The sequence below is a fragment of the Eucyclogobius newberryi genome, unplaced genomic scaffold (assembly GCF_026437365.1).
Source record: "Eucyclogobius newberryi isolate DKJ021-1_F unplaced genomic scaffold, fEucNew1.0.hap1 SCAF_11, whole genome shotgun sequence".
Taxonomy (NCBI): domain Eukaryota; kingdom Metazoa; phylum Chordata; class Actinopteri; order Gobiiformes; family Gobiidae; genus Eucyclogobius; species Eucyclogobius newberryi.
The window spans coordinates 20,988,745-21,010,862 of NW_027315735.1; the positions used below are offsets into that span (position 1 = coordinate 20,988,745).

The 22,118-nt window shown below is 38.9% G+C and overlaps 4 protein-coding genes across 10 annotated transcripts; 1 reads left to right on the forward strand and 3 right to left on the reverse strand.

Annotated features, from left to right (window-relative positions):
- Positions 1-1,749: 1,749 nt before the first annotated feature.
- stx3b (syntaxin 3b) lies at positions 1,750-10,112 on the reverse strand. 5 transcript variants are annotated; one of them, XM_072437763.1, is made up of 12 exons: positions 9,748-10,112; positions 7,318-7,392; positions 6,599-6,698; positions 6,448-6,522; positions 6,283-6,353; positions 6,093-6,201; positions 5,941-6,014; positions 5,729-5,863; positions 4,970-5,080; positions 4,667-4,777; positions 2,312-2,392; positions 1,750-2,224 (listed from the first exon to the last, which is right to left on the reverse strand). In XM_072437763.1, the coding sequence occupies exons 1-11, from the start codon at positions 9,775-9,777 to the stop codon at positions 2,315-2,317; spliced, it is 969 nt and encodes a 322-aa protein (XP_072293864.1). In that variant the 5' UTR covers positions 9,778-10,112; the 3' UTR covers positions 1,750-2,224; positions 2,312-2,314. The 5 variants fall into 5 exon arrangements, with proteins under 5 accessions (XP_072293864.1, XP_072293867.1, XP_072293866.1 ...); XM_072437766.1 differs by lacking the exon at positions 4,970-5,080; XM_072437765.1 differs by lacking the exons at positions 1,750-2,224; positions 2,312-2,392; positions 4,667-4,777 and adding exons at positions 3,137-3,493; positions 3,801-3,908 and having other exon boundaries at positions 9,748-10,111.
- Positions 10,113-10,815: 703 nt separating this feature from the next.
- On the forward strand, positions 10,816-12,730 carry LOC140352756 (GTP-binding nuclear protein Ran-like). The gene is made up of 6 exons (XM_072437768.1): positions 10,816-10,870; positions 11,048-11,132; positions 11,684-11,809; positions 11,889-12,076; positions 12,153-12,323; positions 12,393-12,730. Exons 1-6 carry the CDS (start codon positions 10,829-10,831, stop codon positions 12,435-12,437), a joined length of 657 nt encoding a protein of 218 aa, XP_072293869.1. The 5' UTR covers positions 10,816-10,828; the 3' UTR covers positions 12,438-12,730.
- Positions 12,731-14,504: 1,774 nt separating this feature from the next.
- Positions 14,505-21,161, reverse strand: ran (RAN, member RAS oncogene family). 3 transcript variants are annotated; one of them, XM_072437771.1, is made up of 7 exons: positions 21,138-21,161; positions 15,913-15,984; positions 15,719-15,803; positions 15,422-15,547; positions 15,155-15,342; positions 14,908-15,078; positions 14,505-14,842 (listed from the first exon to the last, which is right to left on the reverse strand). In XM_072437771.1, the coding sequence occupies exons 2-7, from the start codon at positions 15,943-15,945 to the stop codon at positions 14,798-14,800; spliced, it is 648 nt and encodes a 215-aa protein (XP_072293872.1). In that variant the 5' UTR covers positions 15,946-15,984; positions 21,138-21,161; the 3' UTR covers positions 14,505-14,797. The 3 variants fall into 3 exon arrangements, with proteins under 3 accessions (XP_072293872.1, XP_072293873.1, XP_072293871.1); XM_072437772.1 differs by lacking the exon at positions 21,138-21,161 and adding an exon at positions 16,625-16,645; XM_072437770.1 differs by lacking the exon at positions 21,138-21,161 and adding an exon at positions 16,560-16,614.
- On the reverse strand, positions 18,953-21,156 carry LOC140352808 (GTP-binding nuclear protein Ran). Its single transcript, XM_072437773.1, has 7 exons — positions 21,138-21,156; positions 20,428-20,499; positions 20,228-20,312; positions 19,916-20,041; positions 19,649-19,836; positions 19,404-19,574; positions 18,953-19,334 (listed from the first exon to the last, which is right to left on the reverse strand). Exons 2-7 carry the CDS (start codon positions 20,458-20,460, stop codon positions 19,290-19,292), a joined length of 648 nt encoding a protein of 215 aa, XP_072293874.1. The 5' UTR covers positions 20,461-20,499; positions 21,138-21,156; the 3' UTR covers positions 18,953-19,289.
- Positions 21,162-22,118: the final 957 nt, after the last annotated feature.

Below are 22,118 nucleotides of genomic sequence, written 5' to 3' on the forward strand. Positions count from 1 at the left end.
CTAGAAAGTCAAACCCAAGTGATTATAGTAGTTGTGGTCTCCAGGTATCGCGCACACCTTTTACTTTTTCAAAATAACCCTTTGTAGATTTTTAAGGAATATTTTTGTCAAAAAACAAGGATTCTTTTCAATAGCTCCTAAGTTAGCAAACCTAGATCGTAAATGCTAAGTGATTATAGTAGTTGTGCTCTCCAGGTATCACGCACACCTTTTACTTTTTCAAATTAACCCTTTGTAGATTTTAAAGGAATATTTTTCGTCAAAAATCAAGGATTCTTTTCAATAGCTCCTAAATCGGGTAACCTAGAAAGTCAACCCCAAGTTATTATAGTAAATTGAGTGTCCAGGTATCACGCACACCTTTTACTTTTTCAAATTGATCCTTTGTTGATTTTTAAGGAATATTTTTTGTCAAAAATCAAGGATTCTCTTCAATAGCTCCTAAGTCAGCTGACCTAGAAAGTCAAACCCAAGTGATTATAGTAGTTGTGGTCTCCAGGTATCACGCACACCTTTTACTTTTTCAATTTAATTTGAAAAAGTAAAAGGTGTGCGTGATACCTGGAGACTCAAACTATTATAATCACTTAGCGTTTACTATCTAGGCTAGCTGACTTAGGAGCTATTGATAAGAATCCTTGATTTTTGACGAAAAATATTCTTTAAAAATCTACAAAGGGTTAATTTTTCAGCCCAAAAGGACTATTGCATCTAATATTAGCAACTTGGATTCATGCTCAATATTGTTTTTTTTTTTTAAATATAAATACGTTTGATATTTTTTAAGACAACACATTTTTAAACAAACGGTACTTTAGAGTTGGTCCCTAACTGGCGTACCAAGCGGCACTTCAGCGCGCAGCTCCCCGCGTCGAGCTACTGCAGGCGGGGCACACTCAGAGGAAGCTCCCGCTCTAGTTGCGGAGGCGAATGTCCAACGTCCAACGTGAAACAAACGTCACCGCGGTGCCATATGTCGGGGGTCCACCAAAATGTACAAACTGTGTTTTGATGGAAACAACTAATACAATAAAAACAGTGAGTGGCTACAAACTGTTTTAAACTTCAGAATGTGATTGTGACTTGTGGAGAACGCTAGGTTGTCCTTGGGAATGTTTCATACTGATAAGGGGTCGCTCGGCTCAAAAGGTTTGAGAACACCTGCTATAAACTAACAACCGAGTTTCAATGTGCATAGAATAAAGACCAGTGTAGTATTGTTTGGGTCACAACTCATTTGTATGATAAAAAAGAAGCCTTAGCCAGAGACAGGTAACGTTCCCTCCATTCTTAGGAGCCTTTATTATACCGTATTGATAGTAGCGTAACTTCATGTTTTCTGTCCATGTTTAGGTATACAGAAATTAGTACTGTCCAATGTTAGGGTAACTTTAAATGTATTATTTACTATTCGTATAATGATTTAGGTGTATGTTTTATGTTCTTTTTGTAATATAAAACTATAAAATATGTACTAAAAATGTACGAGCGATATGGAACAATAAAACAAACGCACCCTGGTCCGCCCCGAGGATAGAGCACTGGTTAGGGGCGGGGTCTGCGTTTGCCAGAGAAGCGAAGAGATGGGATAAAGATGAAAATAGGTCAAAAAACACAGAAAAAACCATGTCCGAGGCACACACAAAAAAAAATTAAAAATATGCAAGTAAATTGTTGGAGCACTAATTGACACGATGTTGCTTAGTCTCTGTGCACTAAACCGACAAAAAACGCCAACACGCAAACCGCAACAGCAAACCAAATGTTTTATTACATAAGAGGCTTTACAGGGTTGACTCTGAGCCACAATTAACACCATCACAAAAGGCATCTCATCAACACGGACGCATACAAACAAATCACACCACACAACAGCCTACTCATGAGAAAAAAATAATACTAGAAATATAATTATGAACAAAGCACAGATAGGCCCATGTTTAAGTGCACAAATGTTCTTGTGTAAACCTCTGTCGAGAACGTAGATCTCTCGAAATGACGCACCAACAGAGGGCGCTAACACCGATTAGAAAAGTCACATGTTAAGCCAGCTGTGAGCTTTTTTTTTTTTTTTTAAATCAAGCAGGACAGCATACAAACACAAATCTACACTTTACGTTGAAGAAAAAAAAAAGTATGTATACATGATAATATTGTAGGTAAACATTTGTCCAGTAATAGTCAGGGGGAATATGGGCTCTCTTCATCTTGAAAACAACCTTTCCTAAAACATGAATGCCAAAACCATCATGATTATTACCATTAGCTATCAAATGCGTCATCATGTGTTTTCGTTATCACTTTGGCTTACGTTTTAGGAGAAGAAACTGTAGAGATAGGAGAATCCGACTATTCCAATGATGGTACAGCATAAGGTAATCATCATCTTTTTCTGTAGATTTATTAAGAAAGCGACAACAGAGAGGGAAAGGGTAAAAGAAACAAGATTACACAATACATACACTTAACTTTCAATTGTGGTCACAATGGAAATTGAGGAAACTGGGTAAAAAGGGAACAGAGTAAGACTGAACTAGGTGTGTGTAAAAATAAAAACACTTACCTCTTTTATGCTTTAGGGAGATATTTTAAACCGTTATATTGCTCAGTCTCCAAAACATGTGGACAGCTACTTTATTACAAAATAAAATCACACGTGAAATAAAACAAATAGAACTATATTTATTTTTGGTCTTGGAATATTTTGTACCAAGATTAAAATTCATTAGATTAGGACATATATTATATAAATATGAATCAGGACAGGTTATGGACATTTACTTATCTTTGCTGAAAAAAGTACAAACAATAATAGTAATAAACAAATTCCCTTTCTTAGTGATGTATTAACAGTCCATAAAGCCAACGCTCACATTCTATATTTTTAACACATACAAGTGAAGAGCTTAATGTGTCTTCATGACATACCTACATTCTGAAGAATCATAGGTGTGCAGACCATTCCTCTTCAAAACATGCTCAGCATTTTTCACATAAAACTATTTATACATGATGAAATCTTCACATCAGTAGTTAGGACATTGAAATGTGAAAGTGCTATGACTTTACGTCAAACTCACAGTACAAAGGACATACAGTAGCTAGCTTTTACAATCATTTGAAATAAAACATTAGGTGAGGTTTGCATCCTTCTATTAATATATATTTAAATATATTGATTCTTTGGCACAATATGCTGTTGAGAACAGTGCTCAGCAACATAAGCAAGTTTTCTTTTAACTCCGGTATCTCTTCCTCTTATGTACAGTAAGTAAAGTACACGTCAGTGCAGTCTCATTTCCTCTTTTCATCCTTACACCAATAAAGGTGCTCAGTGGTGTCATCATCTTTGCAGGCATTCAGTGATTACAATGGTTGATGGGAACAGTTGAAATGTCTTGAAGTGTCTTGAAATGATCGACTAATGAGTGGGTGGGGATGATCAGGAGGTAGATGAGGGTATCCAGTGTAGATTGGAAGATGATAATGTGACCTTAATGATATTCTAAGGACACAAAATAAAAACAAATATAACTGTACTGAAGTGAAGATTACAAATCAAATACATTAGATGGCATACATAGAAGCTTTACGATGCAAGGGAAATGTTAATTACTTTCATCAACCAGAAGCAAATACTGAACACAACCACACCATGTGATAGGTTATAAAAAGTAATTGGCAAAGCACACAATTACTTTTATAACATACAAAGTAATTGTTTTTACGCACGCACGCACACCACTGAGCCCACACCGCCTGTATTATAATCAAGACAGATATTGTTAATGGTTACTCACCATTAGTAATGATGTTAAAGTTTATTTATTCAATCCCACTGACAACCCAATTATGAGAGCTAGTAAGGCCAGCAAGCTGACCACAACCACCACCAGAATCACAGTTTTCTGTTGGGAACATATGAGAACAGTTAAAAATGTGTTTCTTCTTATACTTTTCAACCCGTAAGTGTTACACATGAAGAATACTTGATACTTCAATACTTAGCCAGCTGTGAATCAAAAGCCGAGTTTGACACAACATTGAGGTTAAAATTGTGTAGTAAGTGTGTTGTGTAGGAGGGGATTGTTCACATTTGTACAACTCAAGCACAGGTCACTGGGATAAAAGGAACACAGATTATGAAGGTAAGTTTTTGGGTAGAGATCGACCGATATGTTGTGTATTTTTGTTGTTGTTTTTTTTTAAATTGGCAAATGCCGATGGCCAATGAAAGTTCAGCACAAAAATAAAATAAAATTGACTTCTGCAGTCATTTTAACTTCACGATATGTGATAAATTGCAGATTTTAGCCTGATATTTCGGTCTTTCTCGGTTTTGGGGTCTTCACAATTACAATGCTCTTTCAAGATTATGAGCTACTTTTCCCAAAAGCAATTCCTTTCAAAGCATTGGTCGATTAAAGTTAAATCATTGTCAGAATTACGTCTCTCAAAAACTGTGATTGTTCTATACATAAAATAAGTATTAGATCACCAGTTTTGTAATCCCTGATAATAGTATATTATTACTTACGTAAAACACCAATGTTCAATCAAAAAAGCAGAAAGCTGCATTTAACTTTTGTTAAAGACCACTAACTGGAAGTGATTCCCTTTTGCTTTTGGGAGAGCCGCTCAATGCATCTTCACTTTGGCAACTCACGCGACGAGCTTCTTGCTGAAATTTTGCAGCTTTTTTAGTATCTGCTACAGCTCTTTCCACAAAGCCCACGGATTGGTCCATGTTACTCTCAATTCTTTCAATCATTCCTCCCTAACATGCAACATATGTTAATAGTAAAGAGAAGCAACAGAAATAAAGTTGGAAACATTAAGAAAAAAAGGATGGACACAAACATTTCAGCTGTGAGATGAGGTCGACATGTGTTGAACTGTTGCGTTTAGAAAAGATCTTAGAAAATAATCAGGAAAACATTGAAGTACTAAAGTTTGCAGTAGGCAGTACCTTGCGGGCCTTGGTCTGATACCTTACAGCTTTTTTTGTCTCTTGCTTTGCCGCTACAATGTGGTCCTCCGACTTTGATACATTCTGCTCAATGTTCTCTACAATATCACCCTGGAAAAAACAGAACAATAATTGATTAGATAATGAAACACGGACATGGTTTTATTGCCTCGCCAGCCAAGACAATACAGGTGTGTAGTCTGAGCTGCGCTGTCATTGCCCTGCGTTCAGATTGACTGTCAAATTAGTCTATCTGAGAAAAAGCATGGTCAGAATCTATGACTGAAGCACTGGCTGACTTTGGCTTAAGACAAGGGAAACATCGTGGTAACCAATATAAAACCAAAGACAAAACCAGTCTGGATCCCAGGCTTGCGGTTTGTTAGAAAGAAACATGCAAGCAAGATGATATTTTGTAATCAAAGTAACAGGCAAACACCCTTACCTCAAACAAGGCAAATCCTCAGAAAGCAAAATGCAAGCATCAAAAAATAAGTGTTTAATAGTACAGCTGCTGGCATGACGGTATAGTAAGAGGAATGTATGAGGCTACCTACAAGTGTAATCAAAGTTGGGGGTGATGTGCAAATGCGATGAGATGAAGGACACAGTCAAAGAGAAAAGAATACATTTATGTAACGTATACAGCTGAAAAGAAGAAAAAGGAGACAGCGGGTTTAAAATGAAGTGATCTGAGAACAGGACAGTCGTGAGAAATGAAATGCTCAGATGAATTCATGATGTAATGGCTTAGCGTACCTGGCTTTCCACCAGCATGGCGATGTCAACAAACATGTCATGCAGCTCCTTGATGCTGCTTTCAAGACGGACAATGTCTTTGTGTCTGGATTCTATTTCATTGAGAGCTTGTTTTGAAATCCCGGAGTCTACGATCTAAATGACAAAAGTATGGCATTCAAACAAACATGTTTTTAATTGATTAAAACTCACATGCCAGACAAACTACGCACCCCAGCAGCAAAGACAGCAGAATTGCCACTCTCCAACATTTCCTCGAGTTCCTCATCTGTTGTTGCTTTCCCAGCTAAAAAGTACAGAACCCCAATTTATAAACACCAAAAAAACTTGCAACATTTAAAATATAATTATGTGCGCTACTCACTGATTTCTAGCTGTCTCTGAATTCTCCCTTTACTCCTCTCTCTGAAATCTACCTGGGCTTCGTTGTACTTTGTCATTACTTCCACAAATTTTCTAGAGAGTACTGCGTGCTAGAAAGGAAAAACATCATTTAAATGTTTGGCATGCTCCACCTCTTAAACCATTTTAAACTTGGTTGTCGAGTGGTTTACTTGTGATTTACGTATCCGCATATCAGCTGAAATCCGCTCCTGCTCTTCAGACTCCAGATTTCTCTCAATTGCTGCAATGATATAACAATGCATTGTGTCAGCCGAGCAAATATAGCGTAAATGCACAGTACAGTTTCACTTGGCATCATATGTAAAGCTTCTCACTCTTGAGTTTGTTTCTTGCGTTGTTTGCCATCTTTTTTATGTCATTGGTGATTGCCTCAAGGTCGTCTTGAGTTTCTGGGCAGAAAAGAAGCAACAAAGTTGACTTCACGCATTTCTCAGAAAGACATTACAGCAAGACATTGGTAGTTACTTTGATCTGATGTGGGGGCGGAGAGGACGACGGAGTAAAGCTTTTTGACTTCAGCCACATTCTCATCAATTTTATCAATACTGCTTCTGATGTCTTCAATCTGAAATACAAAAATACTTTTTTAATGTACAAAGTGTCAATTGTACAGAAAAGTGCTGTAAATTAAAAGGTAATTTGGTGTGCATTGTCTGGGTTTGTTAAACTGAGTATATGAGTGTACACAATATAAAAGATGCTACAACAGTGTGATTTGAACATTGACATGAACCGACGAGTCGATTTTAAAAACATGAAGCTGAACTCTGGGTTGCCATTGGTGCATCTCTCCCAAGGGGAAATGCCTAAATATGATGGATTAGTATGGATTAGGGGTGGGCAATGCATGTAGACAGTAATATCTTTATCGTTCATGGTCTTTATGCGAGGCAACTAAAGCCATCTTTCAACAGTTCACACGTCACTGTGATTGGGAGCACGACAGAGACTGACCAATAAGTGAAGTGGGTGGGGATATGGTGGTTAATAAAACAAGGAAAACAGAATCACATTTTGATGACAGCATAGCAGATCTTCACAGAAAACAGATAACAGTTTGTTTTTCATCATCATATTTCCGTTTGCAAATGAAGCAAAATACAACTCCGGGTTCATTGTGGAAGCGTCGTGACTAAAAGCTCAGAAATGTCAGTCAAGCATCACACTGTATCACTGTGCCTTACCTGGCAGAAAAACTCATCCATAAAGGCTGCATTGTCCACAGCAATTTCCACCTCATCGTACTCTTGATCGCATGTCTACATAAAAAGAGATACAGCAAAGTCTTACGGTCATGACGAAAGAAAAACCTTTTGTTTGTGTCAGTTACAGGGCAAACCCATCAATATTGGATTATAGTCACGATCATGATCCAAGGAATACACTGCGAGCAAATAAAGGGCTCCAGGACAAGATGACTTTGCTCCAGGAAGTCAACCAATTTTTGAAAACCGCCATAAACAGATCACCATGAAGGGCGTCACAGTCCATAGGGGTTTCTGGTTCGGCTCTTCCTTAAATATTCTCATAATTGTTTTTTATACATATGTTTACTCGCTCACCTGACTTTGTGTAGTGTTGACGGAGGCAAACAGCTGGGAGTTTCCCTTCTCTTTTATCACATGACCTTTGAGTCAATGGAACACCTTCACTCTGATACATTTTCAACTGTATTTCAGCTGTAGTAGTGACAGGTTATAGGATGTGACCATTTTGAAAACTTGATATTATAAGTTGTGCGGAGAATGTTGAATTTTCTACAGTATGGCATTAAACTCATCTCTCTGAAGACAAGCGGGTGGTGCTACCAGACCCCTCCCAGTAATAAGCAAGAAAAAGTGAATAAATAAAAGATAAATGTTTAATGTTAGGGACAAGCAAGGGTTACAAAGTGCACCTTTAAATTTGAGGAGTTAGTGTTTTCAGTATTTAGTGTAATTTTCAACTCAAAATAATAGTAGTTACCATGTGGCCATACGAGGTGTGTAGATTAAACCCTTTGTAAAACTATTCAGAAAAAGGTTCATTTTTGTCCTGTTCGTTTTATTTTTTTACAGTATCAACCAGTTTCGATAGTCGTTTCCGTATCTGGGTATCAATACTTTTGACAACTGTAAGGGAAGTACTGTGTGTAGTTGATTGCATTGTGTGTCCATGTGTGCCACATTCGTCATCCTGCATTTGAATTGCAAATGTGACCAGGAACCGACTGTCACAGACACAGTAGATGATGTAAAGTGTTTTAACTTTAAGCATTGCACCAAGTGCTGTGCACATTATGCTCACTCACACCACGTTGCTGTGGCAAGATAACAGTATTCAGTATTGACTCATTTCCTTCTGGTGTGTCTGAATCAGCAAAGCGGGTGAGACTTTATTGTCCACCACATTCTTTAACAACCAACTACAGGCAGCATATTTTCCATGTTTAAAGCCATGGAAAAATGTCATTAAAAAGGTTGATTTGCGATACAAAGCACTATAAACATGATCCAATCCAATTCCCAGCAACAGGACAACAGAGGTTACACTGAAACAGATCCAATCAGCTTTTACACAACTACAGCAACCTTCTATAAAAATGAAAACTTTAATGTAACCATACATCACTAATATGATGCCATATCAATCATCATAACATAATGAAAGTCTGTTATAAGCACATGAAGTAAACTTGAAAGACCTCCGTCCAAAGTTAAGTATAATACACACAGTATACATGTGTACAGCACCCTGACATTTACAGGTTGCTACAATGAAGTGGCAGCTGTCAGTGTTAAAAAGCAGCTGTTATATCATTCACCACCCTGGCACTGTGGTTGTAGCACAATAAAATACATAAGGACAGAAACATGATTTAGGCACATTACAGGTGGTGGGGGTGTTGATTCTCAAATAAATAATCCAAGCTGTAAATTCAAGAATGTGATTCTGTAAAAATAAGATCAGGCCTATAATATGAAGGTTTACTACTTCACTTCCTAAAGAAACTGTGTAATAAATACTCAAGCCTTAGGCGACCTTCGTTTAAACACCAGAGCACTGCAAATATTTGTATGAGTGCTTTAAAGTAACTATAGAAACACTCCCTGTACTAGTCTGAGCCTAATCCTGACTTGGAAGGACTTTTGCAGTCATTGTATTTTAGTAGCCCACAGAAGTTAAAGATTATTGAACAAATATCACATCAATATTAAAGTTTTATGTTTTACCTTTTAAATCATGTTTATACATCAACATAAGCATAATTCAAGTTTCTAGTTCCATTAAAAAAACAGAATTATTATCTAGCTCCAAGCTTAACTGAACAGCTTGGTTAACGTGTTGTAAACTACTCTGACCCCTGAAGGTCTCAATAAAACACAGATCACTAACCAATGTCTTAAAAACAATGTTAGGTTAGGTTAACTCACATATACACGGGCTACGTTTTAAACTTAGTTATTTTAGACTCAGGACTAAATAAATTGTAAAAATACACACTACACATTTTAAATTGTATAGATGTGTAGCTTCTTTAATGCTCAATTACTGGCCTTCCTCATACGGTTTGATTAATTATTAGAAATGTTAATTTAAAGCCGTTTACAACCCATTTCCTGGACTGTTCTTACCGCTTTGAGTTGCTCCAATCGATCCTTCATCTTCCAGACGATTGTTTTTACCTTCAATACGAAAAGCTCAACCCAAAAGGCTTAAAATCTTTAAAAACAAGTCCAGATCAGTGTAACAGAGGCAGCTGCCAACACAAGTCCGCCGTCAAAATGAGGACAACTAAACTAAGGGTTTTGAAAGTAGAAGGTTTCGTAAAACGCCCCAAAAGAAGAGCTTTTCCGTCGCTTTTCCATACAATATGGCTGTTGATATTAAAGCCAGTGTTTTTCTTTGCTAAATCTCTTCGCCCAGAGGATTAAAACAACAGTTGTGTAGAGCGGAATAATCTGCCTCTCCTCTGGCCACCAGTAATCATTGTAAAACGCACTTTTCTGCCAACGCATGCGCAAAAGTGTCCGCAGCCTCGCGGGATGAAGCCACTCCCCGTGGACGCACGAGACACCTGCGCCGTGCACACCAGGTGTCTGCGCACTGGTCACGCGCACTGGTCATGCGCACAGTCGCAGTTTCAGATGTTTTTTTTTAGATATGTTGTATATATAATATATATAACACAGAATGTGGAATATGTATGGTCCAATTGAAGACGCGGCTTGCATTCCATCCTGGTTGATGACCTCATGTGCTTGGAACTCATGTGCTTTGAAGATGGGGTATATAACGATATTATAATAGATCCATGGTACAATATAAGCGGGGGCATCAACTAATGTTAGGGAAGAATAAAGTCTGGCGGTAATGCAACACTTGGATGCCAACCGCCATAAAACAACAACAACAACAACAACAACAGCAACAACATATAAGTGGGGGGATTCGAGCGGCCGAACGTCTTTCCCTCTCCGAGTCGTCCAGTCCGAGAAGTCAGAGAGGGAAAGAAGCAACCTGTGTGTACCTGTGAGATCAGACGGGCTTTTTTTTGTCCAAATTTGCTAATGTATTACACAGTTGGTGGCAAATTAATATGTATATCTATATGTATAATGTATAATTAATAGGGTTCTGGACAAGGCCAAGTCTTGTTGAAAATATTACATTTTGTGTCCAGGTTTTAGCTTATTAGTCTGCAACTGTATAACCATGTTGGAACAAATGGCACAACAAGCTTTAGTTGAATTTAAGGTCAGTTTTTATTTTTTTATATAAAAATAATTATATATAAATATATATATTTATGTATGTATATATATATATATATATATATATATATATATATATATGTGTATATATATATATATATATACACATACATTAATCCTATTTTATGGAGTCTATTCTCTGTTTTCTCTCAACCACTAGTTGGTGTTAGTAGGAGATGGAGGCACGGGCAAAACGACCTTTGTAAAAAGACATTTGACAGGAGAGTTTGAAAAGAAATATGTTGGTAAGTGAATGTCTGGAGTAAACGTGGTACTTGAATGTGTGGTTTATTGTGGCATTTTTACTTTTTAAACATTAATGTGATGCCCTTTTTCAGATTAACATAAAGGTTTAAGAAATGTGGGACAATAAAGGAATATCTTATCTTATCTTACTTTTTCCAGTACTCTTACACACCTGAAGTACTATTCTCGACTTTATTCTTGAGAGAGAGAGAGAGAGAGTGAGAGAGAGAGAGAGAGAGTGAGAGAGAGAGAGAGAGAGAGAGAGCGAGAGAGACGCAGACACTCTAGCAATGGCTTTTGCTAGGGGCGTCTAGTTCACATGTGCTGTTTTATGTCAAACATTCAGTGAAGTGTGAGTATTATAAATCAATATTACAGATATTTCAAACTTCCTATAAGTTATCTGTTCTTTTCTTCTGTATCTACCTCTGTATCTATCTGCGTTGCATCAATGAAATTTGGGACAATAAAGGAATATCGTATCTTATCTTAAACATAATGTCCAGTTTAAAGTTCTTTAACTTTGTATTGACATTGTTTTTTTTTAAAGCTACTCTGGGAGTAGAGGTGCACCCGCTGTTGTTTCACACAAGTAGGGGAGCCATTAAGTACAATGTGTGGGATACAGCTGGTCAGGAGAAGTTTGGAGGTTTGAGAGATGGTTACTACATCCAAGGTAAACCTCAAACATGAAAGAAATTAAAGTGGCCGTTTTTGCCATATTTTGTCTCAACCAGATTTCCTTCTCTCCACAGCTCAGTGTGCCATCATAATGTTTGATGTAACTTCTCGAGTCACCTACAAGAACGTGCCCAACTGGCATCGTGACTTGGTTCGTGTTTGTGAAAACATTCCCATTGTCCTGTGTGGCAACAAAGTGGACATGAAAGATAGAAAAGTTAAAGCTAAGAGCATTGTGTTTCACCGTAAGAAGAATCTGCAGGTAACAACCTTTTTTATCATGAAAATTAACTGTTCCATGCTCTATGTATGCTAATGGTTGCTTTGTTCTCTCTTAGTACTATGACATCTCTGCCAAGAGTAATTACAACTTTGAGAAACCTTTCCTTTGGCTTGCAAGGAAACTGACTGGTGACCCTAACCTTGAATTTGTCGCAATGCCGGCCCTGGCCCCACCAGAGATCCACATGGACCCAAACATGGCTGCCAAGTACGAAGAAGAGCTTAAAGTAAGTGTATTCCACATTTTTGCTGTTTCTTTATGATGCCACTCTTGACTCGTCTGTCCTTTTGTCCAGGTTGCATCAGAAACGGCACTCCCAGATGAAGATGACGACCTCTAACATGTTTACCCTTTTGTCCTTCTCCGTCTTTATTGTGGATAGAAAGTTGAAGTTTTGCCCCTTACTGTAAAGTCCCCTCAGATCGTTTTATTTTTGGATTATTTTCTTTTAAAACAAAGTCAATGGAAAACTTGTGGTTCTTTTTTCACTGTATGACACGCCCCTTTGTTTGGCATGGCAGTGTGCTGCTCAGCATATAGCATCGTCTGCTGCACTTACCCAGGTCACATAATGCTGTTGTATGGCGTAGAGCATTAGGGGGAGTAAACTTTGAATAAAAACAATTCTCAGTATTTTTTGTCTCTTACTTGTAATTTTTTAAATATGAAAATGAAGAGGAAGAGGAATCAAAAGCCTTGCCCTACTTTGCTTGTGCCAAATCCAGCACCTTGAGACTACACTAGCCATAAAGAAGGAGGCCGCGGACTAGTGAGTGTGACAGCCACTATCCAGGACGAAACGTCCAAAATCCCTAAGTACATCAAGGACAAGGCTCCTACAGATTATGTGCTCAGTGAACGTCTCAGACACTGGGGACCAGAGGATGATGAGGTGCTAGAGGGACCATCATGGGAGGACAAGCCCCTACATGGGATGAACCACCGGAACATAACTGAAGTGGCTGATATCACGAAATCCTATCAATGGTTGGAAAGAGCCGGTCTGAAAGACAGCACAGAGACCCTGATCATGGCAGCACAGGAGCAGGCCCTGAACACCAGATCAACAGAGGCCCAGACCTACCACACCAGGCAAAACCCAAGGTGTAGGCTGTGCAAAGGGGGCCCTGAGGCTGAGACCATCCCGCACATAACTGCAGGGTGCAAGATGCTGGCAGGGACAGCATACATGGAGGGCCATAACCAGGTGCCGGCATAGTGTACAGAAACATCTGTGCAGAGTACGGGCTGCAGACCCCAAGGACAAGGTGGGAAACGCCTCCAAAGGTGGTGGAGAACGACCGAGCCAAGGTCCTCTGGGACTTCCAGATACAGACAGTCCGAATGGTAATGGCGAACCAACCGGACATAGTGGTGGTCGACAAGGTTCAGAGGAAAGCCGTGTTGGTGGACATTGCATCTGGACAGTACCATGGGATGGTAACATCCAGAAAAAGGAACATGAGAAACTAGAAAAATATCAAGGCTTCAGAGAGGAGCTGGAGAAGGCCTGGAGCGTGAAGGTATCGGTGGTGCTTGTAGTGATCGGAGCACTTGGGGCAGTGACCCCCAAACTGGAAGAATGGCTTGAGCAGAACCCAGGAAAGACATCTGAAATTTCAGTCCAGAAAAGTGCAGTGCTAGGAACAGCAAATATACTGCGCAGAACCCTCAAGCTCCCAGGCCTCTGGTAGAGGACCCGAGCTTGAAAGGGGACCACCCGCGGAGGTGAGTTTTTTTTTATACATATACATATATACATACATATATATGAGAAGAGGAAGGGGGGTTTTGGTGGGGGGTGAGTGGGGTAATAAAGTCTAAAGGATCAAGTACAGGCAGTCTAAAGTATAAAGAATAAAATCTGGCGGTAATGTAACACTTGGATACCAGCCGCCATAAAACACCAAAGAGCGGCCGAAGAGTCAAGATTCAACAGGGTTAACCAGTTTCCGAACATCTGAAATGTCAAGTTATGAATGCATATTTAGCTAGTGTCAACATGCAAGCTTACATTTTAATAAGGAAGACTGTTATATTTTACAGATTGAAACCCTAAAAATGTTATGCAATTGAAAGGAATCCAATTTCGAAGGCAATAGAGTGACATCTAGTGGCCAACATTTTAAATGCAGTTCTAATGTTGGTCGACTACGTTTGCTGGCTAAACCAAGCAAGTCTCTCAGAACAATGTAATTTTTACAGTACCACTTTCCCTTATGGCAAATTTAAATAAATGTATCCATTAGCTAAACATTCTTACAGGGAAAAAAGCTGCCAAAGCAACTTGATTTAATTCCCCATTTAAGCCTAAAATAAAAAAGGCACAAGCAAAGTAGGGAAAGGCTTTTGAATCTTCTTCAGTCTGGTCATTAACATTAAAAGAAATTACACGTTAGACAAAAAATATTGAGAATTGTTTTTATTCAAAGTTTACTCCCCCTAATGCTCCACGCCATACAACAGCATTATGTGACCTGGGTAAGTGCAGCAGACGATGCTATATGCTGAGCAGCACACTGCCATGCCAAACAAAGGGGTGTGTCATACAGTGAAAAAAGAACCACAAGTTTTCCGTTGACTTTGTTTTAAAAGAAAATAATCCAAAAATAAAACGATCTGAGGGGACTTTACAGTAAGGGGAAAAACTTCAACTTTCTATCCACAATAAAGACGGAGAAGGACAAAAGGGTAAACATATTAGAGGTCGTCATCTTCATCTGGGAGTGCCGTTTCTGATGCAACCTGGACAAAAGGACAGACGAGTCAAGAGTGGCATAATAAACAGCAAAAATGTGGAATACACTTACTTTAAGCTCTTCTTCGTACTTGGCAGCCATGTTTGGGTCCATGTGGATCTCTGGTGGGGCCAGGGCCGGCATTGCGACAAATTCAAGGTTAGGGTCACCAGTCAGTTTCCTTGCAAGCCAAAGGAAAGGTTTCTCAAAGTTGTAATTACTCTTGGCAGAGATGTCATAGTACTAAGAGAGAACAAAGCAACCATTAGCATACATAGAGCATGGAACAGTTAATTTTCATGATAAAAAAGGTTGTTACCTGCAGATTCTTCTTACGGTGAAACACAATGCTCTTAGCTTTAACTTTTCTATCTTTGATGTCCACTTTGTTGCCACACAGGACAATGGGAATGTTTTCACAAACACGAACCAAGTCACGATGCCAGTTGGGCACGTTCTTGTAGGTGACTCGAGAAGTTACATCAAACATTATGATGGCACACTGAGCTGTGGAGAGAAGGAAATCTGGTTGAGACAAAATATGGCAAAAACGGCCACTTTAATTTCTTTCATGTTTGAGGTTTACCTTGGATGTAGTAACCATCTCTCAAACCTCCAAACTTCTCCTGACCAGCTGTATCCCACACATTGTACTTAATGGCTCCCCTACTTGTGTGAAACAACAGCGGGTGCACCTCTACTCCCAGAGTAGCTTTAAAAAAAACAAAAAAACAATGTCACCACAAAGTTAAAGAACTTTGAACAGGATATTATGTTTCGTAAACTTTTATGTTAATCTGAAAAAAGGGCATCACATTAATGTTTAAAAAAGTAAAATTGCCACAATGAACCACACGTTTATACTCCAGATACATTCACTTACCAACATATTTCTTTTCAAACTCTCCTGTCAAATGTCTTTTTACAAACGTCGTTTTTCCCGTGCCTCCATCTCCTACCAACACCAACTACAGGACAAATAGGGGCAATTTAGACAGGCGGATACTGGCGTTTGGCAGTGGTTGCATCAGAGAATAAGACTCAATTAATAGGACTTTATATTTTATAAAAACTCACCTTAAATTCAACCAAAGCTTGTTGTTGTGCCATTTGTTCCAATATGGTTACACAGTTGCAGACTTTCGCCAACTATTTGGAGGAAAGGAAACAAGTTAAAACCTGGACACAAAGCGTAATATTTTCAACAAGACATGGCCTTGTCCAGAACCCTATTAATTAATTTGCCACCAACTGTGTAATACATTAGCCAATTTTGGACAAAAAAAAGGTCGTCTGATCCCCTAAACTCGACTGGATGAATGCGCCATTGGACAGAGGCGCGACCGCACTTTTTCTTGTTCGACTGGAACATGAGACGGTTTACATTATCGGTTCCTGGTCTAGACGTTGGGAACACAGATACATTATCTATTTGTTTTTGTTAATGACGGCATATTTTACATAACGACATGGAAAAACTGGTTAAATATGGATGCATTTACAAGGCAAATGTAGCACAATGAAAGTGCTAAAATGCTAGCCGACTAGCCACATGCGAGGCGCTCTTTTATCATAGCTAACAGCATCAGCTAAGTTAGCTAACTCTTAGCACAAAAATACACATCGTCTAGCACGTCTTAAATTCAATAGCATTAAAAATCAAACTTGGCCAAGAAACAGATAATTAAAAACATTTGAAATCATTAGGCCGATTATTACTTTACATTGGCAATATTCTCAAATAAACCCAAAAAGTGAGGCAGCAGTAGCACACTCAGACCTCACTCACCCGGTGCAGCAGCAGAAGCGACTTCTTCGTCTTCTTCTAATCACTTCCTGCAGGCTGGAAGTTAGTGCGGCACAAGCCTGCCCCCCCGGACAATACAGGTATTACAGTTGGTGGAGAGGGTGGATTATCAATTATGAATGACCTCCTCTTTCAAACGTAAAATATTGTTTTGACATGAACAAAAAACACAACAACTATTATTTAAAGGTTCTATCCCACCATTGAATTGGAATATATCCACAGACAAACGTTCAAAAATACAGGGTGCAAATGCAGTACGAGGGAAACTGTCTCCAACCTTTGGATCAGTGGGCAAATTGTCAACCTGTTCCATTGTCAGCAATAAAAAACAGTTTGAGTAAGTTAAAACTTGTTTGGGACATGTTGTTCTTTTCTTCTGTATCTACCTCTGTATCTACCTGCGTTGCACCAATGAAATTTACCCATGTGAGACAATAAAGGATTATCTTATCTTATTAGGACATATTTAGGAGGTAAACTGGCTGAAGATACTTAGTGGAATATGCAAGACTTGTATCCAGGACCTTGTGGTACATAAGAGACTCTATAGAGCATTATGTAAATGTCTTTCCTACATGTCTATTACTTAAAAACTCGATTAGTAAACAGAAACATGTAAACACTTTAGCCCATATGTATTCCAGTAATCAGATTTTTCTGGACAGTAAACCCACTGTCTCAGGCTGACCCAAGTCTCCTCTTTCTAGAAAAGGCTTTAGTTTGGGGCAAATTCAGATTTACTTGGCGCAAAGTCAAGATTTTTCTGTCTAACAAGTTCAGTGTCTGAAAAAGATCATAGAAGTCTGACGGCTACTCCAAACTAGGTTAGGGTTTGAGACTGAGAAATCAACAGTGCCTGATCAGCTGAAAGCAGTGCCGTATATTTGACTATAATTTTTTTTAATGCACCAAGTGTTTCCGAAATTTGAATTACTTACAATTTATGGAAAAAAAAGTGGAGGTATTAGATATTAAATCAAGTGTTTCTTATAATAGCTAAATTTAAAAAGGAAACCATTGATGTAATCACCTCCACCTGTGTCCGTCCCGCATGCTATTGACTGAGCTCTAACAGTCCTTGCTTGATCTGTGCAGCCGGAGCTTCAGCAATCTGTGGTCCAGGGTTTCAGGTTTGTTTTTATTTGATATGGACATTACAATAACATTGGTTGACACCCAGTGCAGTAATTTAAGTGTCATAACACAAATGGTCATATTTTACACCTGCCCATAGGGGGCATTTGAAAACATAACCAAAAAAAAACCCCACATGAATCTAATTCTTCTCAGTATGGCTGGAGGGACCGTCATGGAAGGACAACCCGTTACATGGGATTTACCACCAGGACATAACTGAAGTGGCTGGTATCAAGAAAACGTATCAATGGCAAGAGCAGGCTGGACTGAAAGACAGCAAAGAGGCACTCATCATGGCTGCACTAGAGCAGCCGCTCAGATGTACCTCCAGAAATGTGCAGTGCAAGGAACAAAGCTACTGCACAGAACCCTCAAGCTCACTGGGCCTATAGCAGAGGAACCACGCTTGGAAAAGTGGATGAGACGACACTCACAAAAAGGTGTGCGGGGAATGTTTGTTTACGATATTATATATGTCTGAGTAACTTTAGTACATCAGGTGGAATTTTTTTTTTTTAAACCACTATAATTTATTAATCTACGACATGGTTTTGCGGTTTAAGGATAGAAAAGCTTTACTCTCTCCATCGGCTGACAGACCCTACTCCATAAGTTTTAAGCCTGAAAAACTGAGAACAGAACATTTGTTACAACACACAAAATAATGCCCACTTAGTTACTAGACTACATTTGTCTCTCAGTAACAGATTCACAAGAGTATTTTGTTGACCAGTAAGATAACCATCTGATCATTAGCATTTTAAAAATGTCTGATACTTTACTTTCCAAATTTGCCTTTTTATTTTGTAAAACATTTTAAAGTAAAGTATGAAGAAGATTTTTTTTTAAAAGATTAAACCCAGAAATGGTCAAATGTGATTTATGATGAGATTAGTGAATAGCAACACTGTTATCATATCAGCACAGACGCCAATCATTTTCCAGGTATTGACAAAGATCTAAAAACAATTCAATGAACCAATACCACAATAAAATATTTTCTTGAGGACAAACAGAACAGTAATTTACTGCGTTGTGGCCAATGCTGCAGCTAACTTCCAGACCAGATCAAACCCTGATTGAGGTTCTACAAGGGAAGACATTTTAGTTTGATACTACCTTGAGCACCAATACCAGTTTTGGATCAGAATTGGTACTGGAACATATCTATTCAATATGGCCCAGGGCAATTCAAAGATAAACTTAAGCCTTTTCCCAATAGCCTTAGTCTTGATAGGTTACTTTTTTTTTTTGTTCCGTTTGCAAACAGAAACATTTTGGGACACATCAGTGCAGCGAAGATTGACTTCTCTAGTTTTAGCGCTTGGAGATTATTTTGATGTATTCCCAAATAACTCAAAAACAAACGCAGTGAAAGAAAATGTAACACTAATGAATGTTTTATATGAACAAAGGAATCCAAAAATAAAAATTCTGAATGGGGATTACAGTTAGGGGGGAAAAGTCCAACTTCCTATTATTCACTATTAAGAGAGAGGCAAACATGTTAGAGGTCATCATCTTCATCTGGGAGTGCTGTTTCTGATGCAACCTGGACCAAAGGACAGATGGGTTAAGAGTGGCATCATAAAGAAACAGCAAAAATATGGAATACACTTACTTTAAGTTCTTCTTCGTACTTGGCAGCCATGTTTGGGTCCATGTGGATCTCTGGTGGGGCCAGGGCCGGCATTGCGACAAATTCAAGGTTAGGGTCACCAGTCAGTTTCCTTGCAAGCCAAAGGAAAGGTTTCTCAAAGTTGTAATTACTCTTGGCAGAGATGTCATAGTACTAAGAGAACAAAGCAACCATTAGCATACATAGAGCATGGAACAGTTCATTTTCATGATAAAAAAGGTTGTTACCTGCAGATTCTTCTTACGGTGAAACACAATGCTCTTAGCTTTAACTTTTCTATCTTTGATGTCCACTTTGTTGCCACACAGGACAATGGGAATGTTTTCACAAACACGAACCAAGTCACGATGCCAGTTGGGCACGTTCTTGTAGGTGACTCGAGAAGTTACATCAAACATTATGATGGCACACTGAGCTGTGGAGAGAAGGAAATCTGGTTGAGACAAAATATGGCAAAAACGGCCACTTTAATTTCTTTCATGTTTGAGGTTTACCTTGGATGTAGTAACCATCTCTCAAACCTCCAAACTTCTCCTGACCAGCTGTATCCCACACATTGTACTTAATGGCTCCCCTACTTGTGTGAAACAACAGCGGGTGCACCTCTACTCCCAGGGTAGCTTTAAAAAAAAACATCAAAAAATGTCAATACAAAGTTAAAGAACTTTAAACTGGACACTATTTTCTTAAATTGTTACGTTAATCCAAAGAAAGCAAAAAAACGTCATATTAATGATTAAAAAATAAACATGCCACAATAAACCATACATTCAAGTACCACGTTTACTCCAAAGACATTCACTTACCAACATATTTCTTTTCAAACTCTCCTGTCAAATGTCTTTTAACAAAGGTCGTTTTGCCCGTGCCTCCATCTCCTACTAACACCAACTACAGGACAAATAGGAGCAGTTTAGACAGGCGGATACTGGTGTTGTGTTTAGCAGTGGTTGCCTCACAGAGCATAAGACCCCATTAATAGGGCTTATATATTTTTTAAACTCACCTTAAATTCAACTAAAGCTTGTTGTTGTGCCATTTGTTCCAGTACAGTTATACAGTTGCAGATTTTCGCCGACTATTTGGAGGAAAGGAAACAAAAAGTTATTTTTGTTACTGGCATACGTACCAAATGTCCAGAGACGCAGTAGCGTAAAAATATAAGGTAAACCGAAGAACCGTGGAAAACCTTGTTAAAACGGATGGCTCACTGATAAATACACTTTATACTATGTCAGAATGTATTCTTTTTTATTTTTCATCTTCAAACCTTCATTGGTTAAGCCAACTAAAACTTGTATGGAGGCATTAGCATGGGTCATCATAGATCCATGGAGATGACGAGACAAGGGAAAATATAGTTTCCTTGTTTGAATGTTTTCTTTATCTATGGCAAATGGGTATGATAAAACAATTTTAGTTTGAGCTATGATCATTTGATTTGCCAAATAATACAATGCGTTTTAGACCAAAAGCCGCGTAAAGCAAACACATCATATAAACAAGCCGCATGCGGATCAGCCAAGTTAGCCAACAGTTAGCACAAAAAGTCCAGTGGGGTAGCGCAGTGTTTAAAATCCTCGTGATATCACCAGCCTTATCAATAAATCAATGTTAACACACCGAGGACTATAGTCTTCAACCCGATTGATCAGAGTGTTACTAACTTGATCGAGTGCGTGATGTTAAAGCCTAAACGTGAGAACGCACACTCACCCGTTGAAGCTGCGAGCAAAGGAAGAGGCTGCGTTCGCGGGAGAATCAGCGTAGACGGTTTCCGCCCATGTCATGTGACCAGCTCAGCGGAAAAACCATGACGTCACTAAACGCGTTCAAGTTTATCTGCGCCACGTCTGGATGACCAGCAACAGGGCGAGAGGAAGTGGAGATTTTATTTGACATAATTTAAAATACAAAATAACCAACATGGCACTATAAAGAAGTGCATAGAGAACAAATTGCAAAGAGAGCAAAATGCATAAGGAGCAAAGTACATAGAGAGCAAAGTACAAAGAGAGCAAGGGGGTTCAGGTTCAGCTCGAGTCCAGAGCGTCCAAGGGGATTTCACATATAAGATAAGATAAGATAAGATATTCCTTTATTGTCCCACATGGGGAAATTTCATTGGTGCAACGCAGGTAGATACAGAGGTAGATACAGAAGAACAGATCACTTATAGGAAGTCTGAAAAACACTTAGCGCCTTTAGCCTGTTTTCTATATCTGCCCAATCAAGCTCCTTTGTTCCAAGGAATCTCCCTGCAGCTTTAGCAATGATCCTGATCCTTTCAGTTCTGCTTTGAGTCTGAGCAGCACAGTTTACAACATCCACCATAAAGAGTACAACATCCTCTCTATCCACAACCAGGGTATTCTCATTAATTCTGGAACCTGCACACTTGGGACCTCCACTCTTGAAACCTTCACACTTCTTGGGAGCCACGCTGGCCTCTCTCATTTCGCCCTGGCTGGGAGCAGCGCTGGCTCCTCTCTCTGTATTTACTCTAAACTCGTTACTTGAAACTTTCTTGACTGCATCTGCATAGGATATACCTTGAGAGACCTTTATTTTCTGCACCTCAGCAGCTCTTTTGCTAAACCTGCATCCCCCGTAGGCAGAGCTATGTTCTTCCCCACAGTTACAGCACTTCAGTTTTGCACCCACGTCACACTTCCCATACTCATGATCTCCTGCACA

Bases quoted from the DNA above. Each gene is read 5' to 3' on its own strand.
- stx3b (XM_072437763.1), bottom strand. From the start codon at position 9,777: ATGAAGGATCGATTGGAGCAACTCAAAGCG. The intron at 6,523-6,598 runs GTAACTACCAAT...TTTTCTGCCCAG, and splicing joins CGCCCCCACATCAGATCAAA to AAACTCAAGACGACCTTGAG. The intron at 6,015-6,092 runs GTGAGTAGCGCA...TGTACTTTTTAG, and splicing joins TCAGAGACAGCTAGAAATCA to CTGGGAAAGCAACAACAGAT.
- LOC140352756 (XM_072437768.1), top strand. From the start codon at position 10,829: ATGTTGGAACAAATGGCACAACAAGCTTTAGTTGAATTTAAG. The intron at 11,810-11,888 runs GTAAACCTCAAA...TTCTCTCCACAG, and splicing joins AGATGGTTACTACATCCAAG to CTCAGTGTGCCATCATAATG. The intron at 12,324-12,392 runs GTAAGTGTATTC...CCTTTTGTCCAG, and splicing joins AGTACGAAGAAGAGCTTAAA to GTTGCATCAGAAACGGCACT.
- ran (XM_072437771.1), bottom strand. From the start codon at position 15,945: ATGGCACAACAACAAGCTTTGGTTGAATTTAAG. The intron at 15,343-15,421 runs GTAAACCTCAAA...TTCTCTCCACAG, and splicing joins AGATGGTTACTACATCCAAG to CTCAGTGTGCCATCATAATG. The intron at 15,079-15,154 runs GTAACAACCTTT...GTTCTCTCTTAG, and splicing joins ACCGTAAGAAGAATCTGCAG to TACTATGACATCTCTGCCAA.
- LOC140352808 (XM_072437773.1), bottom strand. From the start codon at position 20,460: ATGGCACAACAACAAGCTTTAGTTGAATTTAAG. The intron at 20,042-20,227 runs GTAAGTGAATGT...TTTTTTTTAAAG, and splicing joins GTTTGAAAAGAAATATGTTG to CTACCCTGGGAGTAGAGGTG. The intron at 19,575-19,648 runs GTAACAACCTTT...TTGTTCTCTTAG, and splicing joins ACCGTAAGAAGAATCTGCAG to TACTATGACATCTCTGCCAA.